The sequence below is a fragment of the Ictalurus punctatus genome, chromosome 17 (genome assembly GCF_001660625.3).
Source record: "Ictalurus punctatus breed USDA103 chromosome 17, Coco_2.0, whole genome shotgun sequence".
In the NCBI taxonomy this organism is placed as follows: Eukaryota; Metazoa; Chordata; class Actinopteri; order Siluriformes; family Ictaluridae; genus Ictalurus; species Ictalurus punctatus.
In genome coordinates this window covers 8396770-8415272 of record NC_030432.2, presented here as the reverse complement: position 1 = coordinate 8415272, position 18503 = coordinate 8396770, and the positions used below count along the sequence as shown (strand labels likewise).

The window sequence follows — 18503 nt, the reverse complement described above, 5'->3', positions numbered from 1 at the left end:
TGGATGGGGGTTACGCTTTAGTGCTCCAGCCATTATTTTGCTTTGATATTATAGTTTGAAATGGAAGCTGTCTATAGAGTTTAAAGATGAACAGCAATGCAAATAATTGAGACATACATATGCCAAGCGATAATGCATTTTCTTTCATAATGCAGTGCAGTTTGTAGCAAAACAGGCTCTGCATTTTTGCTTGATGATAGATGATATGAAACTTGACATAAATTTATGAATTCTAAAGGGGGACATTTTTCTAAAAGTGTAGAGCAGAGCAAAAGTCATTGCATTTTCCTAGTGTATTTGATAGGATTGTGTCCTTATAATTAATTGGCAAGTCATGCACCATATTGCCAGGGGCATTCTGTAAGAGATGCTTTTTCTTGCTCAGGTATGTATGCCTTGGAGGTAGTCGCAGTTCTCGCCCAGTTGATGGACTGGAGGGTTATATTTGTCCCAGTGGCTACAGTTGCCCCATTGGTACCCCAGTGGAAATGCCATGTGAGCCTGGCACTTATAGCAGTGCCCCTGGAGCTGCTCATTGTCTTTCCTGTCCATCAGGTACCATGTGCCCTTCCTCAGCCACTCAAGAGCCCTCTCCATGTCCTAAAGGTATCTTGAGTTCTCTACTGTATTGTGAAACATCAACTTGACTGTTGTTATTATTGTATTATGTTCGTAAATATCCAAGGACAAAATTAACTAAACCTACAAAAATCAAACACTATATTTGGTATTTGGGCAAAACATTCTATGTGTTATTATTGAGCATGCTCATACTGTTTCATCATTTTTTCGTTTCTTCTTAATTATTATTAATTAATTTATTTATTTTTTACATCAGGACATTTCTGTCCTTCTGGCACTGCTTTGGCACTGCCATGCCCTTTAGGCACTCTGGGCCAGTTTACCAGGGCTCAATCAGAGTCTGCCTGTGTACCCTGTCCACCTGGCCTCTACTGCAACATACCTGGATCCTCTCAGCCACAAGGTCTGCTTACGCTCATATACTTCCAGATTTCTCACGACTTGTTGCCAAAGACATCTTAGTATGCTGTATTCAGACAATATTAGTATAGTATAGTATAGTATAGTATAGTATAATGAATTAAATTATCCAAATGTTATTTTAAGATATTTGTTTCTGTTTGCCTTAGGCCAATGCCAGGCAGGATATTTTTGCCAGAGTGGTTCTGCATACCCTGCCCCCTATAACACCTCCAGTTTCATGAGGAATGGTCCCTGCCCACAAGGCCACTTCTGCCCCTCAGGAACCCTCACACCTCTGCCTTGCCCTGCAGGCAGCATTCGCAATCTCACTGGTGTGTAAATGCACATCACTAGCCAGCAAGTCATTAGTGAATTTTTCTCCTTTCTCCACTGACCAAATTCTCATTTGATTTTTATAGCAGTTTTATTCTACAAATTGCAGAATTGTTCATATTCATCTCAGTTATGAGCAATATGAACTTTTACAGAAATAGACTAATAAGAGATAGAGGCCATATGATGGACTAAGATCAGCTATTTTGCCATATTTACAGGTTACAGTGATCAGGGTGAGTTTTCCAAAAGCATAAACACAAAGCTCATCTTTAAATGATACAGTGAATGTCACATTGCACACTCCCTCTTCCGTTTAAAATTATCCTAATTCAGCTGTGCTGTAGTCCAGAATATAATCTTTATTATTCACGTTTATTAGAGAAACTGTCATGCAACACATGTAGTTTGCCAGAAAAAAAATAGCACTAGATCATTTTTACCTCAAAATTCAGTAAAGGTTAAACTCAACAACTGAGGATTTGCATTGATGAACAAAGCTGCAAAAATGCAACAAAAAAAATACTGGTCTTCTTTCAATCCTTGTGAGGATATCCCTTATACTGGCTCCATCTGGGAAAGAACTCAACCAACTTTTTGTTAGGTTTGTAAACAATGGTGTAACACCAGTAAGAAACCAGAGACCGGTGTTGAATTTCAGACTCTTGATGTTTATGCACATGATTTAAAGAATATTCAGATCTGCTTTTTACCATCAGAGGCATAACTTCAGAAGGTTTCACCAGCTCCTATACACTATAGATAAGTCTATAGTTTAAACCGGTCTAGTATATGTAAGAGGAAAAAATGTTAAAAAATTCACGAGTTTTAATCAATCTATACCATAAATGTGTGTAAAAGGAGGAATGTGAAGAACACAATTCACCTTTACTATAAAGTTAGAAAGTCCACGATAAACATAAATGAACAATTGGAGTAACTATGCAAATAGTAAAAAACAAAACAATTAAAATATTGTTTATTTTTAAAAATATTTCCTTCAACAGGTGGTTATTCCATAGACAGCTGTCTACCCTGTCCAGCAGGGTACTACTGTGCCAGTGAGGGCCTTAATGCTCCCAGTGGCCCCTGTTCCGCAGGCTTCTACTGCCCTGCTGATTTCTCCTCTACTACTCCCCATGCCTTCCTCTGCCCCAAGGTTATACCTGCGTTTTCATCCTGTTCCTCTCTCATATCAATCAGAGCTTAATAAATAGACTGACAAGCTGCATCATTTCAGGGTCACTACTGTCCCCTGGGCTCTCCTGTGGCCTTGCCATGTCCCACAGGACAATATCAGCCCAGCCCAGGCTCAGAGATCTGCATCCCGTGCCGCCCAGGCTTCTACTGTGAGGAGTCCATTGCAGGAGACCCCTCACCATGTCCCTCTCACTCTTATTGCCCAGCAGGTATGCAGTAGACACACACAATATAAATAATACTAATACCTTCCATACATGGTGTTCAGCTCAATTTGATTTACAATAGTATAGGAGAAAAAGCAAAGGTATTTTATTTATAGTATCAAAAACAAATTATGTTTTTATAGAGTATTATGTTTCACTGACATTCTTTCATTATTGCAAGAAACAAAAATAGTCAAATAGGGAAAACCTTATATATGGTATCAGTTCGAATGTAAGCATTTACCTTTCTGAATGTGATTTAAGTATTTTTTAAAAACTTTTTTACTCACCCTTTATTTAATACTACACCCAACATTATAGCATATCCACTGAACAGCTTTTGGTTCCTCTCAATTGTAGTCATTTTCCAAATATCCAAATAAGTCTGTTTGAACTCTGCTACTTTGCTTTACCAGCCTTTGTTTATTCTTATTGACATCTGTTATAATACTCTAAATGTTGGGCATTGCTTTCTTTACTTCAGATCTGGAGACTCAGAGGGTCATTACAAGGTTTTTTGTTGTTGTTGTTTGTTTTATGTTGTAGATTTCTGGCGTTGTTTCAGATTATGGCTAAATTTCATTTTTAACTTTAGCTTTGAATTCTATTTTTAGAGATAAATAGAAAAATAGAAGTATATTTTACTTTTTCAGCCAGACTCTATTTTGAATACAAACTTTAGCACTTTAGTAGAGATTACCCGATGAATGTCCAGTGCCACAGACTTTCACCACTTTGGAGAGTAAACACAGAAAGTAGCCTTACTTTTATACCGCCTTTATTAGACACTGGACAAGTCTTATACCAGATTATCTTAAAAAATGATTTGGCACATATCCGTTAAAAGACTTTCAAATGTATAGCTACCGGATCAGATTACATAATCAGATTATATTAATGTGATATAGTAATGGTTACATTTTTGCTTTAATATTATGTATATATGCAGGCACTATGGTTCCTCAGCCATGCCCCAATGGCACCTACACTCTTCCTGGTGTCGAAGGTCTACAGAATGAGAGAGAGTGCTTGGCCTGCCCCCCAGGAAAATTTTGCAGGTTATCTAATCCACCTAACAGCAGTCTATGTTCACAGATTAAAATGTGTCTTTTCGTGCAGCGTTTTTTAGGTGAATATAATGTTAAAGCCTTTTGTTTTTAGGGGTGGTCAGATAAGAGGCCTGTGTGCAGCTGGGTACTTGTGTATCTCAGGCAGCTCAGATTTGACCCCACGTGGCCCAGTTATGACTAACACAACTCACTGTGAATGGGGAGTGCAGTGTGCCGGACCCTGTCCTGCTGGTAGGTCATTCAGGACACAGTGCAAATTAAACTAAAAGCACTCAGTATATGTCACCATGTAACCATAATTGTATTGGCAGGTTTCTACTGTCCAAAGGGCACAGAGAAACCTCAAGCCTGCCCTGTTAATACCATAAAGGAAATCCCTGGAGGAAGCAGCATACATGACTGTCTCCCCTGCCCACCCAGACACTGGTGCAAAGAGGGTAATTAGAACACCTCAAAATATTTAACATTCTCTAGTTAGTTAAACATGAGTGATATATATTTTGTATATAAATAAATCCTCAATCACTTTACCTCAACCCAACATGCAGGTGATCCTGAGCTCTACATGTGTCCTGAGGGTCATTACTGTGATGGTATAATTGATTATGAGTCTGAGGGTAGACCCGGACCAAGAAAGTGTCCTCGGTTTACTTATAGACCTACTTCTGGTGCAGGAAGCAAAGGAGACTGTCTTCAGTGTCCGGCCGGAACTTTCTGCAATGCTATAGGTCAGATATACAGTGGATATAAAAAGTCTACACACCCCTGTTAAAATGGCAAGTTTTTGTGAAGTAAAAACAATGAACCTAAGATAAAGTGTCAGAACCTTTTCCACCCTCAATATGAAATTACAATGTATAAAAAAAATAAGTGAAAAACAATCATTTATACATTTAAAGGGAAAAAATAAACATTAAAAACTAACAATAACCTGGTTGCATAAATGTTCACACCTTTTTATAAACTTGCCAATTAAAAAGGGGTGTGTAGATTTTTTATATCCACTGTACAATTAGTTATGTATAACTCATTCCACACACTGTATAGAAGATTAAAGTCTGATTTATACACAATTGAAATACAATTAGAAGTTTCACTTTCCACTATATTTCTGTCTCTTAAATTCACACTGTAATCATCACTTTAATTGCTGCAAATGGGTCCAAATTTAATTTAACAACATGGCTTCCATTCGTAGTATTCAGTAGCTCATAAAATAGCACTTGATCCAGCATATTCTATTTTGCAATATATATTTTTATACTGTGCTCTTACAGTTAGTTGTGCATGAAAACTTGAAATTAAGGTCATGAAATCATAATGTCTGCATGGGGTCTGGGCTATTTTATTATGCATTACATTGTCTATTTTGAATTTATATATATATATATATATATATATATATATATATATATATATATATATATATATATATATATATATATATATATATATATATAAACATGTGTTAAGATTGGTTAAATCTGAGACCTGAGTAACAATTTGCTCAATTTTGGAATTAAATTCTAATTGCTCAGAACTCAATGGACCATTGTTTTTCAGGTCTGACTGACTTCTCCAGTTTCCCCTGCCCCCCTGGGTATTGGTGCAGTGGTACAGGTTTGCCAGTTCTTTGCCCTGCAGGCACCTTCAGAACTCAACCAGGGGCAAATGCTTCTAGCCAGTGCCAACTCTGTGGTGCTGGTACCTATTGCCCTGACCCTCGTCTCACTGGTCAGCCTAACACTGTGGGAATTCCTTGCAGAGCCTCTTACCAGTGCCCCATTGGTGGGTACAGAGATGCTTTATTTTATATTTGCATATAAGATCTTTATATACAATTTGTATATAGTAATGGTTTACACTAAGTCTTCTTATAGGATCAGTTGTGGAGGACTTGTGTAGAGCAGGCTCATATTGTAGGCCACAAACTGGAGAACCCACTCCATGCCCTGCAGGATATCACTGCCCTGAAGGCTCACACACCTACAACACACCACAGCAAATGTATGTAAACTTAATATGCTTTAAGAAAATGGAAAAATTATTAAGTTCACATTTTGTATTAATTTCCTTTGACAGGTGTACATACCCATATTACTGCCCAGCTAACACCTCAACCATGCTGTCATGTGGTGGTGGCTTTATGCCCCGTAATGCCAGTGGCCTAAGAGTGTCTCAGGAGAGCAGCTGCTTAAGGTGTGAGGCAGGGACTTACCGACCCAGTGGGTCTCCTCACCTCCGCTGCCTTGCATGCCCCCCAGGCTACCACTGCCCTCCAGGTAAGTCTTCTAATTGGGAAACCAGTAGTCTACAGGTGTGAATTGCATTTTTGACAATTCTATTAAAGCTTTTTTAAAAAAAAAAAAAAAAAAAACTATGATGAAACCAAAAAGACAGCAAGCATCATAAATAATAATGACCTGTCCGTCAGGCACTGATGACCACAGTAGTCAGCCTTGTCCAGTTGGATATTTTTGTCCACGGGGCTCAGCCAATCCAGTTGCATGCCCACCTGGCAGCTATGGCAACAGCACCAAGGCTGAATTACTTGAGGAATGCCACCCTTGCCCTCCAGGCACATTCAACCACCTGTACGCCCAGAGAGCCTGTTTCCCCTGTGGCAGCTCTTCCATTTCATCACAAGGTCTCCTCATTAACATTAACATACTAGAACAGTGTCATCAACACCGACTCTACTGCATACAGTGAGTCCCGTTAAGTGAAATTCACAACATTTTATGGTGACTTACTATGGTCTTTATGTCTAGGGGCATCCTCATGCATGTGCATAGGCAAAAACCGGGCATTCCAGCACTCTGATGGCTCCTGCGTGTGTAAAGCTGGTTATGTCTTCTACAATGAATTGGACTTCAAAAGTTCCAATGGTGATAGTGATCTAGACTGTCAACCTGAGGTAGGAGAACTGACTCACTTACCTAGAATTCAGACTGGATGTGTTCAGTAAGCATTGCTATGCCACTTTCCCTCTAATACACACCGGATACCTTGTTTTGTGTACTACTGAAACAATTCAATTTTAACAAGAAAACAAATGCCCATAAGAACAACAGTGTCAATAAAAACATGAGATGGTTGAAATTCGCCCAAATGAATGGGACATGACACAGAAGGACAGCAAAAAACTGATATTTACGGTTACACGATCATGACTCTGTTGTAGATTGTGATTTTAAAAAGGTTATAGATTTTGTATTTAGTCTAATCTCAATGGAGTTTATGGTTCACTTACAGTATCTCACAAAAGTGAGTACACCCCTCACATTTTTGATATATGATTATATCTTTTAATGTGACAACACTGAAGAAATGACACTTTGCTACAATGTAAAGTAGTGAGTGTACAGCTTGTGTAACAGTGTAAATTTGTTGTCCCCTCAAAATAACTCAACACACAGCCATTAATGTCTAAACCACTGGCAACAAAAGTGAGTACACCCCTAAGTGAAAATGTCCAAATTGGGCCCAAAGTGTCAATATTTTGTGTGACCACAATTATTTTCCAGCACTGCCTTAACCCTCTTGGGCATGGAGTTCACCAGAGCTTCACAGGTTGCCACTGGAGTCCTCATCCACTCCTCCATGACGACATCACGGAGCTGGTGGATGTTAGAGACCTTGTGCTCCTCCACCTTCCATTTGAGGATGCCCCACAGATGGTCAATAGGGTTTCGACCATCACCTTCACCCTCAGCTTCTTTAGCAAGGCAGTGGTCATCTTGGAGGTGTGTTTGGGGTCGTTATCATGCTGGAATACTGCCCTGCGGCCCAGTCTCCGAAGGGAGGGGATCATGCTCTGCTTCAGTATGTCACAGTACATGTTGGCATTCATGGTTCCCTCAATGAACTGTAGCTCCCCAGTGCCGGCAGCACTCATGCAGCCCCAGACCATGACACTCCCACCACCATGCTTGACTGTAGGCAAGACACACTTGTCTTTGTACTCCTCACCTGGTTGCCGCCACACACGCTTGACACCATCTGAATCAAATAAGTTTATCTTGGTCTCATCAGACCACAGGACATGGTTCCAGTAATCCATGTCCTTAGTCTGCTTGTCTTCAGCAAACTATTTGCGGGCTTTCTTGTGCATCATCTTTAGAAGAGGCTTCCTTCTGGGACGACTGCCATGCAGACCAATTTGATGCAGTGTGCGGCATATGCTCTGAGCACTGACAGGCTGACCCCCCACCCTTTCAACCTCTGCAGCAGTGCTGGCAGCTCTCATATGTGTATTTCCCAAAGACAACCTCTGGATATGACGCTGAGCACGTGCACTCAACTTCTTTGGTCAACCATGGCGAGGCCTGTTCTGAGTGGAACCGGTCCTCTTAAACCGCTGTATGGTCTTGGCCACCGTGTTGCAGCTCAGTGTCAGGGTCTTGGCAATCTTCTTATAGCCTAGGCCATCTTTATGTAGAGCAACCATTCTTTTTTTTCAGATCCTCAGAGAGTTCTTTGCCATGAGGTGCCATGTTGAACTTCCAGGGAGTGTTGAGGGAGTGTGAGAGCGATGACACCAAATTTAACACACCTGCTCCCCATTCACACCTGAGGCCTTGTAACACTAACAAGTCACATGACACTGGGGAGAGAAAATGGCTAATTGGGCTCAGTTTGGACATTTTGACTTGGGGTGTACTCACTTTTGTTGCCAGCGGTTTAGACATTAATGGCTGTGTGTTGAGTTATTTTGAGGGGACAGCAAATTTGCACTGTTACACAAGCTGTACACTCACTACTTTACATTGTAGCAAAGTGTCATTTCTTCTGTGTTGTCACATGAAAAGATATAATTAAATATTTACAAAAATGTGAGGGGTGTACTCACTTTTGTGAGATAGTGTATGTGAGCAGGAAATAATATGATCTCACATTTATACACTGTACATAAGTTGCATCTCTATGGTGTGGTTGTTGTGGATTGCAATGCTGGTTAAAGTGTAAGTCCATATATACCATGTGACTTGTCTACAGAACAGAGCTATAGAAATGCAATGTAGATTGGCGTGGAGCTATAAAATATTCATCCGAATGTCTGCATTATCTTATAAATCAATAATAAAAGGCATGATGAACATTTGTGGTCCTTTAAGGTGAGCAAACGCTGTGGAACTGGACAAGTGAGACTGGCTTCATCACAAGACTGTGTCAGTCCCTCTGAACACTCATGCAACATTACTTGTGGAGCTCATGGTGGGAGTCTGGATGTAAGCTTGGGCATGTGAGTTCACTCAAGAGGATCTAGATTAATGTTAGAGTAAATACAGCACAATACAATACAGCAAACAAACCTTACATGATCATCTTTACAGAACAAGTGAATCAGCTTGCAGGATTTGCAAGACCTGTAGGGTTTATGATTTTATAGTATTTGATAATTAACTCTAGTTCATGTGGAGGATTATAAGAGAGACAGTTGTCTGCTTCCTTGCAGTTGTCACTGTGAGATGTATGTCTCTGTGGAGGAGTTGTGTAACTCCTCATGCTTGTCTGCACTGCCTGTGCTATCTGCCAGACTGGCTCCAAATGGACAGCTGGTGCTCAGGATCAAAGTGATGGATGAAAGCAGGATCTGGAGCAGGGTGAGTACTGTGTGTATGTGTGTATATTTGTGTATGTTCTTTTTTTCTTACTAATAGATATTGATAGGCAAAATTGTTTCTGTCCACTTTGTGAGATGTACTGAGCAACTCGTTTCTCCTTTTAGAATATCATGAATGTCCTGGGGCCTGACAGTCATATCAGCAGCTTCGGAAAGATCCATTTTGTCCAGTTTTCTCCAGATGGAGTGTTTGGTTGGATTTTAAAGGACCCTGTGCTTATTGACATCTTTTTGTCTGGTACCTCAAATAGACATTGCATGGCCCAGTTTATTATTTCCTAGTAACATATTTGCATCTTAAACATTTATTCTTTGTTTTCTTGAATGTAAAAGAGGGAAATATAGTACTGTGGACTAGTCTTCATCTACTTGGAGGCTTAAGTGATATCCATAGTCTGATATTTAATCATATCTCCCCAGAGCCATTTGAAATTCTGGATGGACATCCAAGGAAGCGAAGACACACCCATGAGCTAGGATTACTGATCTCAGGGCCTCTCCCTCGCATTCCCAACCCCATAGCCTGCCTTTCCACCAATGACATGCTCATCTTTCAGCTCACCATCAACTACACAGGTAAATTATTTTTTACAAACAATTTCTTCTTAAGTATTTATGAAGGACTGTTTATAGTACAGTATGTAAAATCACTCTATTGATTGTGAATCCAGACCGTCTCCTCAGCCACTTTCCAGTCTATCAAAAGAACCATTTGTTCAGCAGTAACCCTACCTGGGACTTTGGTGCATTCAGACAACTGGAAAGCCTTGTCAAACATTCCCGATTTAATTCCACCAGGTATGATCACTAATTTATATGCAAACATTTAACTGTCTTGTTTTATTCATGGCTTAGTTGTTGTCCCAACGATCAAGGGCACCACTTTTGATTTTATAACACCTTCATGTCAATTATTCACAAGATAAACAATATTTATTGAAATAGATATATACGAATATAGAATCGTTTCACATGCTTAAGGATCCTGGTCTATGTCTATTGGATATTTCTGCATTTAAACCTTCTTATGCTGTAGATGGTCCCACATGGATAGCCTAAAAATGTGCACTTCTCAAAACTCCCAAATCTCACTCTTTGATTTAGTGGATAATCTCACCTGGATATTGTAGATTTGCACTTTCTAAGAACTTCTGCTGTAATTGTAAAGAGTCAAATTTCCTTCCAAGTTTAAAACAGGTCATCTAGACCTAAACAGTTTTAAATAACACACAATCTTTTTTTTTTTTTCTTCCAGATTTGCACATGCATTCATGGAGCCAGGGAAGTATGTGTTCCTGGACAATGCAGTGCCAGATTGGAGCCTGATAGTTGTGGTGAAAGAGGAGGGCACTGAGTGTGATCCTACTGCAGCTGCCTTCCAGCCCACCTCTCCAGCACAGCTGGTGCGACATGGGATTGTCAAACAACAGCGACTCAACCTGTTGCCTGACTGGGGTACCATTGGAGGTGTGTGCATAGTTCATTACAATTACATTTAGAGTCTTAGCCATGGTATATGAAGACTCCAAATTTAGCTTGTTATATGGGCAGCAATGGCTTCAATTTTGCAGTCCTGCTTCATATGTTCCTTCGTGAGTGTTTCTTCAGGCCAGTTGAGGTTTTGATGTTGAGGTTTTGAATGGGCATGACCAGACTTCTCCACTGGTACACTATATGGCCAAAAGTATGTGTATACCTGACCATCACAACCATATGTGGGCCTTCCACAAACTGTTTCCACAAAGATTGAAGCACACAATTGTCTAGAACAGGGGTGTCCAATCTTATCCATAAAGGGCAAACAACAGGGCAAACAAGTAGGATAAACTGATTAAACAGATGCCCTTATCCAGCGTGACTTACCTTTATCTCATTTATACAATTGCACAGTCGAGGGTTAAGGGCCTTGCTCAAAGGCCCAGCAGTGGTAACTTGACATTGTGGGGGTTTGAACTCATGGCATTTAAAGCAGCCCAACGTCTTATCCACTGACCTTCCACTGCCACATTTTTGGCTACATGGTGTATTTTGCCCCAACCCAAAATATTTTCCCAAAAACTAGCTTCACCATCAACATGAAAAATTGATCAAGTGTGGATCAAAACCTCCTAATGTATGTATTATCAACATAGTGACATAATCCTGAATGGACTTTGTTGGGTATTATTATCTACAGGGGTCTTGGTGCTGATGGTGTTACTAGTAGTCGTGTTGACTCTGACTGCCCTGCTTCTGAGACCAAATCATGCCAACCTCATTGCTAAAGGCAGACCAAAGCCTAAATGGCGCAGCTTGGGAGAACCTACTGTTCCTGTAGCGTATGTTTACAATGAAGAGTGGTGAGTCAGCAGTTAAGGTAACTCTATGGCTCTGACTGTTTTGTGAACACTAGATGATGCATTTTTTTGTTGTTGTTGTTCTTGTCCAACAGTATAGATAGCGCTCTACTGGGACTCAGGGGAGTCGGTGAGGGTGCGGAAGAAGAAGAACCTGCTGTGTGCAAAGGTGACATACCTACACCACTCAATTAATTAACCATCGTCCATTATCCAAATAAGATACAAGTCTTATGACTTTTTAAAATATGTTATTCAAAACCTGTATTAAAACAACACCTCAAGGATTCAAGAATATATTCATGGAGCTGGAAGGATTCAATGTCAAAACACTGTATGACAAATTAGAGGACCAGAATTTGCATCTGGCATCACAGCTGGCTAAGCACCGCAAAGATACACAGGAGTTCTACAGGAATATCTGTCAGCAGACTGATATACTGCGGGTGAGAGACATGGGTTCATTCTGTTAAACCACATGAAAGTATTTACAACATTCTCTTTCTCAGTGCAATGGCTTTTTAATGGCATTGTGCTTTTTTTTAGGATGTTTTGGAGAACATGGAGCCCTCAAAACTGATCCAGTGGAAGAAGATTATAGATAGTAAGGCGCAAGCCAAGAAGGAATCAATTTATGGTATGACTTTGAAGATTAATGACTGATATGTGTGAGCTGGTAAGAGGTCAGTAGTCAGTATATGTGTCCATGTGCATTTCACAGTGGAGTCATCGATGGGCTTGATGGAGGCTGTGCTGAAGTCTTTAGAGGCCGTGTTGTTTAGATTGAATGGAGAGGCCTGGCAGCAACAGCACCAGCACAGAGACAGCAGAGAGAGTGAAATCCACATCAGAAACACCCAGGTCAGTCACAGTGAAACATGGACCGTAGCATATTTTCCAGTCAATATGATTTGCTTCAAATTCTGATCAGGCTGTCTGTGACACATTGCAGATTTCTTCAACTGACATGAGTGAACTGAAAGCACGGCCGGATACAGAAGCAGCTTCTTCTGGCCAGGGTGGGAGGAAATATCTCTCAGTGCCCCCTTTGAGCACAGTACCCTGTGTGAGTGAAGAGGATCTGGCCAAGCTGATGGCGCTCACACCTCTCACCAGAACTCTGCAGGACATACAGCAGTCTCTGCAGGAACTCAGCCAAAGGCCCAGAGCACAGGAAGATAAGAGTAAGACTTTTTAGTTTTTCTTCAAACTCGTCACTTAATTACATATTAGATTGTTAAACTCTTAAAGAGATCCTATATTCTAATTAATTAGTAAAATTTGGTTTCATAGGTAAAAAAAAAAAAAAAGGTTTGGTCACATCTGCTCGGAGAAGAGGTTTTTTTTTATTCTTAAAGTTTTCTGCTATTTTAGAACATTACATATGGACAAGGCTAAGTGGGTAACAGTTTATTTAGACACTTATTTAACAACAAAACCGGAACTAAAACAAACATAATATTATTGCACTGTTGACATGTTCTGGAGAGTGTAAAACTTGCTGTTAATCCATGTCTTCCAGGTACTCCTTCGGCAATTCCCGACGACCCAGCAGAATGGGCATCAGCAAAGTTGATCCCTGTTGCCCTTGATAACCTCTCTCCAAGGTGCTTTGCAGTGTTCCTGTTTGGCTGCCATGTTGTACAGCTGCTGAGCCGAGTCTGCTCGTTCCCTCCTGTCATGCTGCTACTGGCTAAGACTCTTCCAGTCACGTGCACTGATACTCTGTTGGTTTACTGCTACAAAGAGTTTTACTACGACACAGCCAACCAGATCCTGTATATCCTTGAGAGCAAGCTTCAAAATGCTGGCCAATTTGTCTCAGTTCTCTTACACTCCATGGCCTACATTAGCTCAGGTGCGTACAGAGAGGTCACTAAGGCAGCATTTACACAGCAGCTCTTGATGTCCAATTCCGATTCATTAACTATATCAGATTTTTTTTAATGACAAGCTTACATCTTCTTTTAAAAGTGACCCATATCTGATATCTGCATTTACACTATACACTTTGTGAAACAACCCCAGGTAGATGTCACCGGAAAAGCTTAGGCCAAAAAGGAAGTAAAAATGGCTCAATTTGTAATGAACGCAGAAGAAAATATAATAGAATCTTTTGCTTTCCGCACCATATTTAAAGGTAAGCAAACACCGGCCTCTTAAGGTGGAGAAAAAACAATAGAGCCCTTGTTGCAGCCTGGGCGAATGCAGCAATGATCGCTGCTGTGAGGCCTAAAACTGATCTGAGAATATTGGAATCCATACGCTTTTTTTTCTGCTTACACGTTCATGAGTCATATCCGATCTGTGTCATATAGGAGGAAAAAAATCGGAATTGGGTCACTTGAACCATGTAGTATAAATGCGGACTAAGTTACCAGATGTCTCACTGACCCCGGTCATCATTTTTTACTATGTAAATATACAAATTAGAGATGGCACACTGGCACTTTTTCTCTACCAATAGCGATACTTATACTGAATCAGCTGATATTGATACCCATCCAATAAAACGACTTATCTTTAAAATTATTTATTTTTAAAGAAATACAGTGGAAAATACATGGAAAAAAAAACTTACACTTACATAAGTCTTACACTACACCACAGCTTTTTTATTAGGTTAATCTGTTTCACACAAAAATAACTTACACTGCAAAAATAATAATAAAATAAAGTATAAAGAATTCATATAATAAAATCACATTATACACAATGTAAACATTTCTGGTTCCCAAAAAAAAAAAAAAAAAAAAAAAAATCTTTTCTAAATCCAATTTTCCAATTTGTTACAGAATCGGATCAAATTCATTCTTTATTTCTCCAAAATCTGATAAATCATTTGCATGGTATTTTTTGGTACACATATGAATGTATTTTAAAATCTCAATTATTAACAATATAATTAAAATTTATGCAATGAAGACAGTGCAAATAAAAGACAAAGACCATGTGACAGTGACAAAATATTACAAAATATGAGACATTACAGTTTAATAAAATATTTTTTCTAAACACTTTCATGTTGGAAAATATATTTTTAGCATTGTTCCAATTTCAGTAAAAAATAAATAAATAAATAAATAAATAAATAAATAAATAAATAAATAAATAAATAATTTAAATGTCCACACTGGAGGTTTAAGCACTTTTTACTTCCAGGCTCTGCATCTCGAGACTTCATGGGTGCTCTCCACTCAGCGATATCTGCCCTAAGTATGCAGTTATTCCAGCTCACCTTCACTCAGGAGCAGCTGGAATGCAAGGTAACTTCATCTGACACATTTGTCAACACTGTAAACTCACCTCTAGACCTTTATAATGATTCTGGGCATGCTTACAGATTAAGGAAGAGATTCCACATGTTGCCTTTGGAACAATAGCGGAGGACTTCCTCAGTGTTAAAATTCCACCAGAAACTCAGTTCTCCCAGAATCTGTTGGCAGAAAGGTTTGTTCTCAATTTTATTTCTATAAGATCTACTAAATTAACATGAACGTGTGTCTATATACTGTATATTAATGTTTTCTATCCAAACATAGATTGCAGAAGTATAAGTACTTCAAACTGGAGCATTTCCTTTGTGAACAAAACCCCCCTCCAGCAAACAGATCCGCAGAACGTAAGATCTTAAATCTGATTAAAGCTCAAATCAGATACCAAATTAAATCAAAATCAGGTTTAATATTAGTTCTTTTTTGTTCCAGATCCTGGTCAAATGAGCTGTAAAGGTCTAGAGAAGGTGAGGTATTTGTTGTTGTTGTTGTTGATTAATACTTGATGTACTGGATATACAGGTACTTTTATAATGATATGATCTCCTCATTGAGCTCCTCCTTCCAGATACGGCTGTTTATTGGTTTTATAGCACAGCTTAGTGAAATTTCTGGGCAACTCAGTTCACAAAAGCAAAATATACAGTCTGCCTCTTTCCAGAATGATTCAGATTCACCTTGAGTTCGTGCATTGTGTGTGACCCTACACTGAGTCACCCAGTTAACGTTCAAGTTCTTTACAAGCTTTCAGCTGTGCTTTGCTATTTTTGGCTCCAACGTCTAGTGGGCTTTGATGATTGGCAAGCTACTGTCTCTCACAGTTTTTGTATTCGCATTTGTTCTCTCTTTTACTTTCTTCGGACTTGCATCTGTTTTGTCATTCAGCTTCACGCTTTCTCTTGGCATCCATCCAAAGTCTGCCCTTTGCTCACTCTGTCTTAGTGAGTCGTTGTCTCTCATTGCAGGAGCAAGCATCGATGTTAAAGTGTCAGCAGGACACAGTAGAGCAGAGATTGAAGGAGATGAGAGACAGGCTGTCTAACTCTAGTGCAGCACAGAGAACTGTGTGTCAGGAAGAAAGCCCATCCCAAACTACAGAACAAACACATCCAGACAGCCAGTCCATGAGCGAACACACAATCAAGCCAGGTGACAACCAGGGAGAGGTCACTGAGCAGTTCCCCAGAAATAAACAACACAGCAAACACATGGATGAAGCTTCTGGGGAAAAGGACATGATGGCTTAAAGTGGTTTTGTATTAAAAAAACAAAACAAAAAAAAACAAACAAACAAACAAAAAAAAACAGTAACTACAGTACTACAGTGTTACATATTCTAGATTGTTATGTTGACTTAATTTTCTATATTACTTTCTATCTCTATTCTGAAATTTCAAAACGATTAGCTGTAAATACATTTTTACTGTAATGCCATAAACACTCAGTCATACAGTTATCTATTTTATCAGAAACAATCTGAGTGAATAGTAGAATATTAGAATATTGACATAAATTTCAGAATTCTCTAGTATTTGGTATGTTCCCTATTGCTTCTCAAGCTCTTATGCACTCAAGCTGTCATAGACTCCAGAAGCTTGTGTAAAACCGGATGATCCGGATGATGTGCTTTAATGTAAAGAATTTAAACTCAGAGGGGAATTAACATGATCAATATCACAAATTTACTTAAGTTAAAAAGTGGCCTAGAAATTTAACAGTTGCTTTGTTTGAAATTGTTCCCCCCAAATTCTAAATTTCCAGTTTTAAATGAAAATAAATAAATAAATAAATCTCAGGGTTTCAACTTTGGTCTCAGACGTTTGGACCCCACTGTACTGTATATGTGGTGGCATTGGAAAAATCTTGACCTGGTGAATTTTGGACATTTTCTACTACATATAATTCTAAAAACTATAGCGTTTCCTGAACTATGTTTCTCTTTTGCACGTTGTCAAGGTTTTTTACCATCTGGTTACCTTCAAAACTGAAAAGGGAGAAAATAACTTTTAAAGATTGCATTTGAGTGAGTGCAGGTACATCAAGGACATCTTCCACAGCTGAAATCTGATTTCACTAGAGTATATAATTGTGCATCTTTTTTTGCGCAGTTCAGTGTTTTCACAATAATCGTCACACTGTTGTCATCACTAGCTCTACATTGGTTTTTTGTACTGTATTACTCAATTTGCACATTTCATTCCACATGCAGTTTGACTTGTGTATTTCCTTTTCTTCCAACTCCGTGAACTCTCTCCCTATGTTGTGGTTATGCATGATGTCTGTTCATTTGTTTATGCACTTTATTTTAACTGTACGGTCGCTGCCACTGTAGCACAAGCATTGTATTGTTTCTTCTGTACTCTGTATTCTGGAAACATTTGAAAATAAAGTGAACTTAAGCTTTAACTCTGCAGCATCTTGATCAAAGTGTGACAATCACTGTGTGATGAAAAGATCTTTGAGTAGACTGACTACTTTTACCCAACATGATCTTTGCAGACAATAATCCAAAGCATGATTATAAATAAATAAAAATATTTCCACATAATGTTGGTGGAATACTGTATATTAAATAATGATTAAAGTTGATGTGAAAAAGTTTGTTACTGGCAGAAAAAACAAGGAACAGATATGTAGTTATAAGAGTGAGCAATGCAAGCTTCGAACTGACAGTTAGGTCATTGAATAAATGTAGTAATAACTGGTACTTAAATAAATATTTATGCATTTGAGTGTTTCTCAGACTGAGGATGTGTTTCTGTTATTTGTTTGCAATTTCTGGAAATTAACACATTTGGGTATTTTTATAAGTTGTAATATTTAATATTTACACATAATATCAAAGCTTCACTATATAGAAATACACAATTGAATAATGATTAATCCACATTAATGTACTTGGGGGAAAAAACTGTAGTTAACTGGGTTTTAGTGTAAATGTAGCTTTTTTACTTATATGAACAGGACTTCTATGAATAGAGAACATATTTACTGATTTCCTGGCTTTATGTTTAATTCCTTTAATTCCACAGATGACCTGATCCAAAATTGCCCACAATCAAAATGTTTTATTTATTTAATTAGGTCTCATTATTAATAATGAAAACTTGGGGCTGTCTCTCACGGGGAAAACGAGGCCTGACAAATCAAAACATGCTTCTGATTTTGTTTGTGGGTCAGCGTCCAATCCCCTGTGGTTCTTGTGTTGCATTTAATCAACACGCTCATGTGAAATAAGAGAACAGATGATGTTTGTCTTATATCTAACGACCTAGTATTCAAACCAACACTGTATTAGTTCAGAATGATAAGGTTTATTTTAAAAGTTTAGGATTGACAGGACACAGACTGCAGATTGATGCTTTATCTGTGTCATGTCATCAATGCACTCACTAAGCTCATCCCCAGAGCCTGGCACAGCAATGCAAGTATTCCTCAACGACAGACTGTGAACAGATTGGGAAGGGCCAGCT

At 38.9% G+C, this 18503-nt stretch overlaps 3 protein-coding genes across 3 annotated transcripts; all 3 read left to right on the top strand.

Moving 5' to 3' along the window:
• The first annotated feature begins 1222 nt into the window (after nt 1-1222).
• On the top strand, nt 1223-5619 carry LOC124629115 (zonadhesin). The gene is made up of 8 exons (XM_053687515.1): nt 1223-1316; nt 2325-2476; nt 2558-2726; nt 3673-3781; nt 3885-4024; nt 4105-4230; nt 4342-4521; nt 5357-5619. Exons 1-8 carry the CDS (start codon nt 1223-1225, stop codon nt 5617-5619), a joined length of 1233 nt encoding a protein of 410 aa, XP_053543490.1.
• Nucleotides 5620-5686: 67 nt separating this feature from the next.
• On the top strand, nt 5687-9049 carry LOC128635306 (multiple epidermal growth factor-like domains protein 6). Its single transcript, XM_053687501.1, has 4 exons — nt 5687-6075; nt 6228-6440; nt 6565-6710; nt 8911-9049. The coding sequence occupies exons 1-4, from the start codon at nt 5799-5801 to the stop codon at nt 9040-9042; spliced, it is 768 nt and encodes a 255-aa protein (XP_053543476.1). The 5' UTR covers nt 5687-5798; the 3' UTR covers nt 9043-9049.
• Nucleotides 9050-9257: 208 nt separating this feature from the next.
• Nucleotides 9258-17436, top strand: si:ch211-286b4.4 (uncharacterized). The gene is made up of 17 exons (XM_047161483.2): nt 9258-9399; nt 9525-9657; nt 9840-9995; nt 10091-10217; nt 10675-10886; nt 11596-11758; nt 11851-11924; nt 12041-12201; nt 12302-12392; nt 12477-12616; nt 12708-12939; nt 13278-13613; nt 14918-15021; nt 15099-15205; nt 15298-15377; nt 15463-15497; nt 15996-17436. Exons 1-17 carry the CDS (start codon nt 9265-9267, stop codon nt 16275-16277), a joined length of 2568 nt encoding a protein of 855 aa, XP_047017439.2. The 5' UTR covers nt 9258-9264; the 3' UTR covers nt 16278-17436.
• The last annotated feature ends 1067 nt before the right edge of the window (nt 17437-18503 follow it).